Source organism: Arachis stenosperma, chromosome 10, assembly GCF_014773155.1.
Source record: "Arachis stenosperma cultivar V10309 chromosome 10, arast.V10309.gnm1.PFL2, whole genome shotgun sequence".
Classification (NCBI taxonomy): Eukaryota; Viridiplantae; Streptophyta; class Magnoliopsida; order Fabales; family Fabaceae; genus Arachis; species Arachis stenosperma.
Genome location: NC_080386.1, coordinates 112,373,618 through 112,388,761, shown reverse-complemented (window position 1 = coordinate 112,388,761; position 15,144 = coordinate 112,373,618). Strand labels below are relative to the sequence as shown.

General features: G+C 32.2%; 2 protein-coding genes across 2 annotated transcripts; both read right to left on the bottom strand.

Moving 5' to 3' along the window:
- Positions 1-1,323: 1,323 nt before the first annotated feature.
- LOC130954792 (F-box only protein 13-like) lies at positions 1,324-3,531 on the bottom strand. The gene is made up of 2 exons (XM_057881557.1): positions 3,371-3,531; positions 1,324-3,011 (listed from the first exon to the last, which is right to left on the bottom strand). The coding sequence occupies exon 2, from the start codon at positions 2,981-2,983 to the stop codon at positions 1,730-1,732; it is 1,254 nt and encodes a 417-aa protein (XP_057737540.1). The 5' UTR covers positions 2,984-3,011; positions 3,371-3,531; the 3' UTR covers positions 1,324-1,729.
- A 3,406-nt stretch (positions 3,532-6,937) lies between these two features.
- LOC130955819 (ubiquitin carboxyl-terminal hydrolase 18-like) lies at positions 6,938-11,697 on the bottom strand. Its single transcript, XM_057882795.1, has 11 exons — positions 11,021-11,697; positions 10,548-10,752; positions 10,362-10,450; positions 10,157-10,242; positions 9,917-10,079; positions 9,659-9,782; positions 9,282-9,439; positions 8,808-8,892; positions 8,405-8,617; positions 8,239-8,300; positions 6,938-7,981 (listed from the first exon to the last, which is right to left on the bottom strand). Exons 1-11 carry the CDS (start codon positions 11,320-11,322, stop codon positions 7,234-7,236), a joined length of 2,235 nt encoding a protein of 744 aa, XP_057738778.1. The 5' UTR covers positions 11,323-11,697; the 3' UTR covers positions 6,938-7,233.
- Positions 11,698-15,144: the final 3,447 nt, after the last annotated feature.

The window sequence follows — 15,144 nt, the reverse complement described above, 5'->3', positions numbered from 1 at the left end:
GAACAAAAAAATTTTTTGGCATATACCTTAGACCAAAATCGTATACACATATATGTATACTAACTAATTTAGTATATACGTATATGCATACTCATATAATATATGTATTCCTAATTAGTCACCCAAAAAAATATGTATTCCTAATTTATTAATTCTAATTATACGTAATCTACAAGGGTTGGATTTTACCTCGCCTTGATATTAAATATAAAAGAACATTCACAACAATTTAACAATAGATTTTCAACATTTATTTTGTTTTCATTAAACCTACTACTAGGGGGTGTTTATGAGACGGATGAAATCGGGTTTAATGTGACCTAAACTCGACCCGAAATATATACCAAGCCTATTTGTTAGACTCAAATTCGACCCTAGACCCAATGAAACTTATACACTTTCGGGCCACAATTATACCGGGTGAAAGTCGGGTCGTTAACATTATTTTCTTGTAAGCTAGCATGTGAAAATATCCAAATTTTCAAGATTCTAACCATTATTTGACATGGTAAAATTCACTTAAAAAAATATAACAAGAACCAACCCTTCTCTAAAATTAAAGCATAACTACAATCAATACTAATATCGTCTAATAACACTAAATATTTAAATAAATACAAATAATACAATATTATACATTAGTCTAAAGTCTTATACATTTTAAACATAAAACATTAACTTATAGTCTTATAATGACTAATAACACAAAATATTAAGGTTTACAATACTTAAATTTCACATAAGAATAGTCATCATCCATCACTAATAACACAAAATATTAATTGTGTACGATGACCGAATCACCGGGTCGAATTCGAGTGACCCGAACTATGGCCTAAACCGATCCAAAATAATGACCGAGTCTATTTTTGAAACCCTTACTCGACCCTAGACCCAGTAAAATCACACCAAATTAGCTCCTAAAAAATTAAAAACCGGGCCGGATCTTCAGGACAGAGCGGACCATGAACACCCTAAAACCTACTTACTTGTGTATCCAATCAACGTTCCAACAATAAATAAATCTACGTCCCAAATCCCAAATCCCAAATCCCTATACCCAGCCCCCATTCATTGATTACATAACAATTTAATTATACGTAATTAACCTCCATGACAGAAACAGAGAATGGGCCATTTGGCCCTTCGTTACACCCTTCGTCACAATGTAGACATAAATGCCATACCTGTGACACATGTTGCCATATACGCGTCTACTTTTCAGTATGCCATGCAGATATAGCATCACATGACACCACATAATTTTCTTTCTTTTAATACATACATTTTAAATTTTTAATTAAAAAAGAAACTTAATTGCAATTACTAAAAAACAATCTTAGTCATCTTGAATTGACTGAGAAAGCTTCAAATAACCAAGACTATGCAGCATTATAAGAAAGAGGACAAGCTTGCAACAGAAACTATCGATATCCGTTGACTTCAGCCACTGACATTACTTTACATTAGAAACAAAAAAACAAAAAACAAAAAACAAAACAAAACTAAAAGGAACCACATACAAGTTCTTTCACCAATAACAACTGCATTCACTGAAAAATGGTGCACATATAACAAATCAATCAAGAAAAATTACAATATCTCAATTCTCAGTTAGCAATCAATGATTTGGTTGGTTAGCTTCCATATCATATCTTCCAGTAGCTACTTTACCTATTTCTCTTCAACAGTTAGAATTGAACTACAAATTTGGCACCATTTTGCTGTGTCATACAGAAGCCTCTATCCTCGGCTCAAATGAAAATGAAGACATAAAGTCTATGACTTCACCATTTATGCAACAATTTGGCAATTCAACCCAGTTGTTGCTAACCAAATCACACAGAACATAAGTACATAGCTCAGAGGAGTTCAAGCATATGAATATCTGGTTACCAGCTCCTACACAGTTAATATCCACTTTCTTCCCATACCATTCATGAGAAATTGATGCAGGCATTGCTGCAATCTGATGCCACCCTCTTTTAGCTTCATCATACTTCCACACACGAAGACTCGCGGTTTCCAAGAACTCCGATAACAGAACAACTAGCATCTCCCCATTACACTCCACAACATCAATTGAATACTCACTCAGAACAGGCAACAACCTTGGATACTCGATGTAGCACTTGCTTGTCAGGTTGCAAGCTACTATTGTCCCTGTGGAGCTAAGAAAATAGACAATCTCTTCGCCATTTTTGTCGGTACTGACCGACGAATATTGCTTTGAAGGGCTTCTCTGCATGTTGCTTGCTACCACAATGCCAGCCTTACTAAGGAAGTATACAACATTGTCGTCCTCGGTCGAATCAAACTCCATAGAACAATCATCAACCTTTCTCCTTAGAGCAGTCTCACCTTCCCAACTTCCAGAGAAAGAATTGTAGACTCTAAACACAAGATTCTGAAGTTCTCCGAAGACTAACACAATTTTATAGTATAGTTGTTGGTCTTTGGTGGTTGTGCTCATCACAATTGCATTGAGTGGTTGATTTTGAGGGGAAAACTCAAGCAGAGGGAGTTCACTACAAGTTCCTGTCACAGGGTTGCTTACAATAAAGCTTCCTGATGAATTACGGTAGCAAATCAAGCCACCGGAGGCAGCAACCGGCATACAACCTTTGTTAGAATCTTGATGTAAAAGTGGGGGGTGATTGAGTCTTTTCCAAGTTCTTTCAGCAGAGTCAAAGATTATAGATTGGTTAAGGTTGGGAGCAACCATGAAGAACCAAGGATCCCTGGAAGGAATGCTTGAGCAGGCAAGCTTGAAACTAGCCGAATCAGCAACCGAATTCCACCGTTTCGACACGGAAGTAAGGCGAAAGAATGTGGAAGTTGGAAGCCATGAAAGTATCCTTTCAAACAGATCCTCATTGAGGTCATCAAGAGAAAAGTTATTGAGGAGTTTATGATCTCCATTTTCTTGTGATTTTCTCTTTAGACTTCTACCTTGACCATTCCAATCTCTAGAATGTTCCATTGATGAGAAAAGAAATTGGACAAAACAACTGCAACAACAAAGGAAAAAGATGTCATTAAGCATTGAACTTCTTTTCACATTTCAAAGCCTTATAATAATAATCTCAGAAGCCAATAATTAAAACAATTGAACCCAAAAAAAAAAAAAAAATAGTAAACACTAAAAGATTAATTGCAAGTACAGATATTCAAGATTTTCTCCTTGGTTCCCCAGACCCTCTAGCTACATCATATCCCTTATAGTTAGTTAATTTGTCATTAAGATTTCAAAGGTTGATGATAGATACTCAAGCAATCAAAGAATCCAAGTTAGGAAATTCTTTGAACATAGAAAAAGAGAGCTAAAGAAAGATGGTGATAGTGAGTGAAGGAGGAGAAGGAAACATACCTAATAGAAAGAAGGGGGAACTGGTGGTGCTTTGGAGTGAGTGAGTGAGAGTGAAAGTGAAAGAGTGGTTGGTTGCAGAAGAGAAGAGGAGATGGGAGCGTGTGTATTAATTGTGCAGAAGGAAATCCAAAAAGAGAAAGAGAAAGGGAAAGGGAAAAGCAAAGGGGACGGAGAGAGGGGGAACCATGGTAGGAAGCTTCCTTCACACAATCACATATGTATATATGCATTACACGCTTGCCTCTTATGTATCTCAAAATGTCAATATCAAATTTATACCATTTTTTATGGGAAATTCAAGGGAAATTTTTTATATATATATATATATATATATTTTACGAAATATTTATTAATTTATGTAATATTATTTATTTCGTTTATGGTGTAAACGAGATAATTATGAATATATTTCATTTACTGTAAATGATATTTTTGTTTGACTTTATCTCCTTTGCAAACAAGATATGTTCATAATTATCTCGTTTATACTGTAAACGAAATAAATAATATTACGTAAATTAATAAATATCTCATAAATTACATATATTGGTATAATTTTTTTTGAAAATTTAATAATAAATATAATTTGGTGTCTAATTTTTATCTAATTTATTTTTTATGATAAATTTTAAATATTTAATAATTATTTATTTTTATATTTTTAAAATTAAATATTAATTTTTAATATTTTTTTGTAAATTAGACAAATATTTGTAGACATCATAGTAATTATTTTTTTATACTTCAGTAAAAATTCTGTAATTGTTATCATGCAAAGATTTTTTTATTATTAGATATAAATTATAAGGTTTAATTTTAGTATATTATAAAAATATTATTCTTTGTGACTAAATAAATAAATTATATTTTTAATATAAATATTTTCATATAGAAAATATTCTTAATATTTTAATTGGAATAGGTGTCTTTCTTTTAAGTATGGATTTATTTTATGTAAATTTTATTTTCTTTTAAAAATGTTAGAATACGTTAAAAATTAGATACTAAATCGGTTATAATATATTTATGTATAAAGACATGTATTTTTTTTTTATTTTTAATGTTATTTTGTATTTTAATATGTAATTATGTTATATGTATATAAAATAGTAAATCAATCATTAATATAAAATACATCATAAAATATAAAATATATATTAAAAATAAATTAAACAACACATTTATTTTTATTTAACATATACAGTCATTAATTTTTAGTATACACATAGTTAATTTTTTAAAAACATCATTTTTTGTCAATTTATAAATTGAAAACAAAAAATTGGCAAGTGTGCTTGTTGTGAATTGGGAATTGTGATGTTATATGCCTACATAATATTATAATAATAAAGGTAAATCATACAAATAAATTAAATGAGGATCAATATTATACCAATATCCTAAAATAAAATAGATTACATGCATTTCTTGAAATAAAATTATGTAAATCGAATCAACTAAATTAGATTTATGTTTTTTCAATTTAAATTGAATTTATTTATTATATATATTATATCAATAATAGTAAATCAAATTTAGTTTATTCGATTTATTACTTTTGGAGTATATATATGTAAATCAATTTAGTTAATTAGATTTACTATTGATTATTAATTTTAAAGCATAAATATTAATAAAAAAATACTCTATATCAGTAGTAAATCAATATTTTATATTAGTAGTAAATCAAATTAACTAGATTCAATTTACATATATATATTGAAGAAATAATAAATTTAATTAAAATTGATATATCATATATAATAAATCAAATCTAATTAATTTGATTTAGATTGAAAAAGTAAAAAATAAATTTAGTTAATTCGATTCGGATAAAAGTTACTTTAAGAGATACATATAACCCATTTTTATTTTAGGACATAATTTAGTTTATTTGTGTGATTTATCCTAATAATGGATACAAATTAAATATGGCGATGGAAGTGGGTTGACTCTAGGGTTGAAGGAATCTAAGGCTTAGGATTCGGAGGTTGGAAAATGAGAAGAGAAGAGAGAGTAGACGTGTAAACAAACAAACAAACAAAAACACTGCTGGCACATGTAATGTAACAACTTTAATCGTCGTCTGCATGAAAGAAAGAGAAAGGACCACTCTTCAAACTCCAAAGTCATATGGGAAGAGGAGCAATGTCAATATTGTCAAAGGGGTGCATTCACAAAGCCAAAAGAAAACCCTCTATTTCCGGCTAACTTTGGCTCCTCGTTAAGGGAATCTTTGTCTTCTTTTGGCTACAAAGTCAATGCTCATTGCTCAAAGCCCCCATTCACAAGCTAACTCATTTCTTTCATTATTATATTTTTGAACCAAGATTAGTGCAATGCCATTGAAAACAGAAAAGCAAAAGCCGCTAATTGAGATCCTTTTTTGTTTGTTTTGCAGCTCCTCTACTCGTGCGTGCTTCATTCTCTCATATTCGGCCTTGCTTTTTACGCCTCTTTGGTTCTGATGCACCCAGTAAATGTGGGTGTTTAGGTACATACTTAAATAGTATTTTGAAAAATTAGATTTTCACCCCATAAAATGTCAAGATTTTCCTTCTGCTTCCTCGATCAAACCCCTGCCACCACCATCAATATTTGTCTTTGCTCCTTTCTCCGTGCGTATATGATCGTACCTTTCTTACCGGCCACTTACATCCCAAAGGTCCAACAAACTGATAAGAGGGAAAAAATGTTCAGGGGGAAGAAGGAAAACATAATATTTAGAGGGGTCAAAATTTAATTTTACAAAATGCAAATTTAAGAATTAGCATCCAAACATACGTACACCTGCAGATATCCAATTGGTTCTAATTCAACCGAAGTGGGTTGACAATCCAATCCGACCTTGCATGAAAAGATTTTAAATTCGCAAATAAGATAGTATAGAGTTTTGGAGAAATTTTATATCTACAAATAAGATTAGGGTGAAATTTAAGCCTTATTCTATCTTACTCATTTGATATTTCTAATACAATTAAAGAGTGGAGCGGGGACCAGGTGAAAATCCTTTTTTCACCAAAGAATAGAAATTTGAAAGCCTTTAATGAAGTGTCCTTGTGAATGAGAGCAAAATTACCAAGATAAATTTTTGTTTTCAATATTAACTAAAAAAAAATTACTAAGACAAATTCAGTTCAGGGGCCTCTCCCTCTAATCTCACGTCTGAGCACATGGATTCACGTTAGATCCTTAAAGGTACGTCAGTATGCCACCGTTGAAATCTAAACATAGATTTATGTTATATTTTAAATTTTTGTACGGGAAAACCAAAAACAAAAATCTTTATACTGAAATAGTAGTGCAATGGGCACATTCTTTTGGATTCTCCCCACATTAGAAAGCCCAAAAATTGCAAATCGTTTTGGATGGTTCTCAAAACAATTCTCTTCCAAAATCTTGAGGTTAGCATGTAGAAAACTAGAAATCACTCTGAACCAACTAGTGCACTTCTAAAATAAGACCTCATATTATATCTGTCCTCGTAAGGACCAAATAACTTATCATTTGTACTCCATTGTCAAAGTATTTAATTGATCATTTATTATACCTTATGACCTTCAAGTATTAAGAATAATGAACAAGTTACCTTGGAAAATATATACTAAGGTATTCCGCAGCTCTTTCAGGTATTTTATGTATCATCTACATAGTACACACTACACAGTTGAGGGAAAGCAAGAGTTACGTGTTATATTCTATCACTATAATTAAATTAGAGAATTCATTATGAAAGTGTTACAATAAGATCCAAGGTTCCTGCAAATAATGAAACCTCAGACAAAAATTTCCCAACCCAGCACCTCCTTTCTCCGATGATGGGATAATCAAATGATATGAACAGACAACAAAAATAGCAGCACCTACGTTGTTAACTTGTCCCCAGATACCTCCACTTTCTTGACTCCATTTGCGTGGCCAGTTTCAGAACCGTGAAATGGCAATCTCCGCTTCAATTGATGCATTTCTGATGCGGATGTTTCAGTGGAGAAAGAACCAACGCCAGAAAACACAGAGCCATCATCTTCAACTGGAATAGCATATTTGTTTGCACTAGCATACCCGTTGCCATGATTTGCATGGCCTTGTGCTGTCAGTGGCTTGCATTTGACAAGTTCTACATGCTCTTGATCTTCCCCCGAGTTTTGATAATCCATTGAAACAGAAGAATCATTCAGGGAAGAAAATCCATTTGCCAAGCGTGGAGAAACACTGACCTTAGCCATATCAGTATCGTCTTGCTCTTCCGTGCAGCATAAAATATCTTCCACAACAGATGAGCACAGATTTGATCTCCTCATATCTATATCCTCCAAATCTTTGCCGGATTTAGAAGGTACATGAGACGATTCGGTTGCCCAACTTGGAGTCCCATTTGCAACATCAATCAAGCGGATGTCCTTAGACTGTTCACAGGCAGAAACCTTCAGTTCTGAATTACTACTATGTTCAGCTGGAAAAGCATCACATGTGCCATTGCAAGTTACAGTCTCCATATTTGAGAGACATTCGGCCTGTTCAGTTGGGCTGGGCTCCACTTCCACTTCAACTGTCTGCATGTGTGTGTCTGAAGATTCTGTAGTTTGAAGGCCTGATGGCCGAGCAGTTACCCTGTCCAAGAGTAAATCATCCAATAGTTTCCACTTCAATAAGAAAGTAATCAACATAAATTAATTTCCAAAGATATATGCATTATGCTTCTGCTATAACTTTGATTAGTACATTTACTTTTCATCTCAAAACTCTCCTAGGTGAAAGGTCATGGTCAATGGCATATCATCTTTCAGGCACTACAATACTGCATCAGATATGGGGACATCTAAAGAGAGAACATTAACCACTTAAACATTTTTTTTTAAAAAGTATACCTGCTGTATAACAACATGTATGCACCTTGAGAAAGTACCTCCACCAATTCCACTTGCATTACCTGAGAAAGAAAAATGCAATTCAAACAATGATATTAAAACTCCAATCACATTATACAGATTCAATAAACAAAAGGGATGATGTTCAAAGTTTCTTATTATCTACCTTCCAATCATCAATTCTATACCAGTCTCCATGGAAATCCTTAATGTAGCAAATGTAATGACCAAAAAAGGAAGCATTCAGCATGTCGATGTGGACTACAACAGCATACAGCTTATAAATATCAGATCCATCTTCAACTTCACTCATGAAAGGGCTAAGATTTAGAGTCTCAGGGAACGTTACTCTCTTGTTAAGTTTGCCAAACCTCCCACTCTGCAACACAGCACAGATAAAAAGACAATGAGAAAAAATGACAGAGAAGTCCACCAGAAAATCCATTACAAGATGTAATAATTTAATTGGAACATAGTCATAATCCACTGGTACAATTTACACTGCATGGAGGGCAATAGCCATGAATCATACAACCAAAAGTTAAATAATCCAGATCAAGTGCTCAGACCTGAAATCTTTTTAAGGCAATAGTAAGAATATTTGGAGCTCGTTTCACAGTGAGACGTTTCCAAGCCTTGACATAATCTTTGCACCTGCAAACAGCAGAAAAAACTTTATTAAGACAGGATCCACCTAATAATAGCAAAAGCACATTACCAATAGCAAGTACTTAAATTCTTATATTTCATGACCATAAGCAATATTCTAAAACTTCTCTATTAATAATCACTTTCCAAATTCCAGTCATCAAAATACACTGCAACATCTTTAAAAAGAATATGATAAAATAACAACAGCAAAGACACATTTAAATAGGAAATAAAACTTAACTATGAATTCTGGAATTAAATCAGAACCAAAAGCAGCTCTTAAATTTGTTGAAGAGTTTTTAATTTAGAATTTTATGTCCAACTACCAAGCGAGACTTAAAACATTATTAATTAATTTAGTAGTATTCACACATTTTCTCAGGTAGCCTTACCCATCACATTTATACATATTTTCACCATGAAGCCACTCCTTGGCAGTGAACTGATCTAGACATTCCTCCAAGGAAGCAGCATCTCCATTAATTTCAACAGTCAAGTCCATCATGTTTTCGTATTGATTTGACTGCTTCTCACATTTTGTGCAAAACACCTATTTTCATCAGAGGGAGGGGGAGGGACGTTAGCAGCAAAATAACATAAAATTTGAAATTGATACAACTACTGTGTTGCTATGACAACTAAAATGTAACAACAATAACAACTAAGCCTTATTCTATTAAGTGGGGTCAACTACATAGACTAATGATGCATGGCAGCCTATTGACCACTGGAATTTAACAATGGGAAGTCTTATAATTAGATATCTAACCTCAGATTGAAGGTGGCCACCAAAAATGTGTTGAATAAGTGTTGTCTCTTGAAGGTTAGGAGGCACAGCTTTTTCTCCACCATATTCATCAAGGCATACAGACTGCATAGTGTCGATTGCAAACCTACAAAGCATTCAAAATATTGAAAGAAAAAACAGGAAAAAATTCAGTGTTGCATGAAACTAATTATAAGATAAACATTAAATGCACAATTCTCTACAGAAAGTCAAGTAAAATTGCAGCAAAAATGAAGAAACCTCATGAACTCATGAGCATCCTCTTGTCTTCCATAACCCAGTGTGCCACCAATATTAGGCAAACGAGAGAGAATGTTCATTGGAGAAAATGCTTGTGAACTTTGCCTTGCTTTCTCAACATGGATTTCAAATTCACACAGAAAGCACCAATCATTACGACTGCCTGAAACACCACATACTAACAAAAGTAAGTACAAAGAATAGTGCAGCAAGAACCAAACCAGCAATATATATCATTACATTCTCTGCGGTGGCCGTTTTTCAACAGGTAGGCAATAAGCGGCCTTGTGAATGAGAGACATTGGAGAACCACATTTGCAAAGCAGCTGCACAGATTCACAGTGTATGTAAGTCTCCCCCAGAATCCACTTATTGCAGTATATCAATTCCAGTATATAATACAGCCAAAGCAAGATTCCAAAGCAAGATTATAATAACGTCATACCTATTTCCACAATTCAAGAGCCCACAAGGAGGAAATCCAGGCTTATCCCAGTTAAAGAATTTAACAAATTCATCATAAGGAAAAAGAGGCTGCAAAACCCAGAATAAACAAGAAAAGCATTCTTAAGATTCAAACGGGTAAAAGAATACGTAAGGAAATTTCATCAAAACCTCCATCAATAGTTACATTTTTAGGCTGCTTGATCGGCTTGGAAATTTCACGTCCACAAGCAGGTATTAGGGCAATTGAAGATGTGCTTTTATTAACAGCAGCAGAAGCTTTAAACCCTGGACTAGCTGGCCCAGATTGAGCCAAATTCATGGTACTATGAACTTCCTTGCATTTCAACTTATGATCGGATTTCCAGTGCATCTGTTGACACGCTTGGGAGCTGAAAAATCAAAACAGGAAAAAACAAAAGGTCGGTGCTTTGCCCCCTTCTCAACAGATAGAAAAAAAACATATTGAGCAGCATTATCATACAAAGAAATAATCAATAAAAATGCAACAACTTCATGAATAATTAGATGCTAATGTTAGGATCAAAACAACTGATAATGAAAACCTTCCTAAGACAGCTTTGAAAATTAAAAAATAAGCAAGAAAAGTGAATAGCCCAGAATCATATTGGAGTGAAGAATGAAGCGTAATGTTAATACCAGTATCTGACGGATTTGCAGCGGGAACACCTGCTGGAGGCGTGTTTGGAGCAGACGGCGCAAAGAGGTTGGTCCATTGCAATGGCGGCGGCGGCGGAGGGAGAAGAAGGCATGGGATGAGTCCGATCAGAATCGAAATTGGCGTGAACCTCAAAGTATCTTGAAGCGGTGATCTTGACGAGAGCGTGCAATCCAACGGCGACGACAACCGCTAAGAAAACCCACTGCAGAAGCCATTTGAGATCCCATGAGATTCCTCCTCCTCCTCCTCCTCCTCCTCCGCCTGCAGAAGAGACAAGCATCTCCCTCTCCCTCTCCTCCTACCCTAGGGTTTTTCCCATACCCAAATATACAACAATATCATCACATCGTTAATCAAATTAACACAACGATTCTAGGGTTTCTCTTTATTCGTACTCTGTCTCTCTCAATTATGAGTAATATCTGAAGTGAATCCGAATTGGCAGTGAGTGCTGCGCTGCGAATGCAATGTTAGTTGTTGATCCTAGACAGAGGAAGAGAGTTACCCAACCCAGAACACTGTTAAAAAGGTTAGTTCATTAGAGGGTTAACCTTCTTCACTCCCTTAACTTCATCAGCTTATGTGCCTTTCTGCGACTGTGACGTGTGCTTAGTTAGTTGATTACTAGCGCTTGCTAGACTCTCATTAATTTTCGCAGAAATTCTTCCATATTGCAGGTAAAAGAAAATTTTGGCTTTATTTTGTTGGAGAGGAATACTAAAAAGTTATTAGATTCTTTTATTATTAATTAATCTGTAATTTTTTTTTGGTCAAACAATTAGTAACAGAGGAGTGTTAAGGGAAGCACAATTTGTAATCCCATCATCAATATTTTTAATAGTGTGAGATAATATTTAATGGTATAAAATTAATTATTTTTTTTATAGTTAAGTGTTAGCTAAATTTCAACAAAATGTTAATCTTTTAGACTTTCTCTTAGTAATATTTAAAAATATATAGTTGGAGTGCTAAATAAAAGATATTAGATTAATTATTAAAAATATTAATAAAAATAATAAATTTTATTAATTTTCAAATTTTTTCCTTGTTTCATACTATAATATATTATTAATATAAGTTATTTTTATTATTTAAAATTAAAAAAAATTATAAAAAAATATTTTTTGAACAAATATTTATTTTTCCTCCAAAGTAGACATTATTCACTCTATCGAATAAAATAAATACAAGTTTATTTTTGGTCTAATTTAAAACAAATATTTCTTTTTAACATGAATGAAATAAAATAAAAATTCTCATTTACTTTTAAAAGTATAAAACATTCTAAAAATTGATATACTTATTGTTTGAATATTGATTTATTGTAGATTCAAGATATCTCTTTAATAAATTATTAAAATAATATTTAAAAATTTATATTATGACAAAAATAATACCAAAAAAATGTAAAAGACAAATGAGTTTTAAAAAGTTTTAAAATATAATAAAATAACCCAACATTATGTATATTTAAAAAAGTATATCAAATTTTGATAAAATTTTATGCCAAATGAATTTTTTAACATTTTTTAGTGATCATAATTAAAAAAGTCTAAAAATTAAATTTATTTTTTATATGTAATTTTTAAATAATTATCCAAATATTCTTACAAAAATTTCAATCAAATATACAAATACTTTGTTATTTATAAAAAGTTTGATATGTTTATCATTTTGATCACATTCTTAAATTTTTTTAAAAATTTATTTATCATTTTATCTTTTAAAATTTATTTTTATAAATGATATAAATTTTTTTAATATTATTTTAAAATTGAAATAATTTATCAAAAATTTAAATTTTTTAAATTTTAAATTTTTATTTTAAAAAATAAAATATAATTTTTTATCTTTAAATATTTTTTTATATTTTTTAAATTTCATTTATAAAATAAATAATAAAAAATTATACTTTATATTTTTAAATAAAATTTAAAATTTAGAGAATTTAAATATATTTATCGGTATCCCCTAAAAAATTCATATTTCAATATAAAAATACTTTAAATCATACCATATACTTGGAGGAGCTGACCCGGATGGAATCTTAATTCTTAAACACCCCTAGCCGCAAACTTTCTCTCATTATTCTATGTTTGGTATGGGTAAACGTAACAGAAGATATTAGATATAATAAGATGGTTTTATAAAGTTACCTTTGGGATGAGAAAGGAATGGTTGAAGTCACGTGCGGTGGGCTATGTGCATGAGTGCCTTTGAGTGACCAGTGGGTAACTGTAAAGAGAGAAAGATGATGCTCCAAGAGTCCAAGCAAACACATTTGGAAAGGGAATCAATAATCCATTCACATGTCATGAGGTTCCCCCTTTTGCTTGCGGTTTTATAATAAATTTTGTTATCACTCTTCTTCTCATGGCTTCTCAAATAATCTATAAGTATTCATGCGCAATCCAATTAGGTTATTTCCTTTCCATTATTGTGGCGTGATTCATCTTTATTGCAATTCCTTTTTCTATATTTTGTTTTAGTTCGTTGCTTTCCTTCATGAAAGAACGTCCCGCTACGCTATAATCGGCAACAACACAACACGTCTTCAGAAAAAAGACTAAGATTGAAATCAAAATTAAAAGAATATATTGAGGTATAGATTGAGAATTTAATATTATATTTAGGTTAAGATAAATATAAAAATTGAGGGATATATTTAGAATTTAAAATATTAAATAAAGATATTTTTTAGTAAAAATTTATTAAAGTTTTAGTTTTTATTTTCAAAAATTTCAATCTCTTATATTTTTACTTTTAAAGATAAAAAAATTAAAATTTTATGTTTTAAAATTAAAAATTTTAATTTTAAACTACTAAACACAATATTAAACCTTAGTATTCTAATTCTAAAATCTCGATATTTGAAAATAAATGCTACCTTAAAGAGACTTGTACAGGAGGATTATCCCAGCTTAGCAGATTTTGGTCCTGATTGCAAATTAACAAGTCCATCCGCCACTTGGTTAGTAAATTAACAGTCTCATAGGTGTTTTCCTTTTTTTTTTCAATAAAGTAAAAAATGAATGGTCTGCAGTTTTTGTTGGAATGAGCGTGAAAGAACTTTAGTTTATGGGCCATCAGAAAATTTAAAGGCTCAGTTATCAAACTATTCCATTAACAGTGACTGCTTCTATTAATTAGATGGCAAACAATTTTACAAATGAAATCCATACTGGAAAATCCCATCGTACTGGCCTCTCTTTTGCAACCAAAAACATTATTGGCCTCCGTGGCTCAGTTCGAGAGGATTTCTTTATTTAAGTTGAGGTTGTGTTTGTTACCAAAAAAGTAAATAACATATGCCTTTAATTTTTATACACTGAGAGTATAAAGAGTTTTGTATGTTTATTCAATCAAATTCATATATTTAGATAACTTTTTAGGAAGAAACTTTGAAAATTAATTATTTTTTTACTGAAGTGGCATGATTAATTGTTTATGAAAATTAAATTCACAAAAAAAATTATTATGCTCACTTGTAAGTTTAACACCCACAATTAATTGATCCATGATTACTCACTTGCATAAACAATTTAATGAGATCATAGGACTCGTACACGGACATCTTGGTCGGTTGGAGCAACTCGAACAGGAGATCGAGCGACAAGAAGCCAAAAGAGATCTCTGAAAGGAAATATGACGTAGAAGGGAACTTGAGGAAAAGCTTTTAAAATTAGAAGCTGATCTACAAAATCGAACCAACAATGCTAAACGAGAAGAAAGCCCTTTTGAGAGAGAAGACCCATCCATAGAAGAGATCATGCGGGCTAGGGTCCTAAGAAATTTTAAAAGCTCGACATGGATCTCTATGATGGCAAGATCGATCCAAGAAATCATTTCAGCAATTTCAAAAGTCGAATGTATCTGGCTGACACGTCCGAATCGACTCGTTGCAAGGCTTTCTTGACAACATTAACTAAAGCAGCAATGAAGTGGTTCGATAGCTTATCCCCCTAGGTCGGTGACTTGCTTTGATGACCTGGCAAGAAAGTTTCTTACCTGATTTTCAATTCAGAAGGACAAAGTCAAATATGCTCCAAGCTCTTAGGGGTAAAACAAGAAGTCGGAGAAACTCTCCGTGCTTATATGGAAA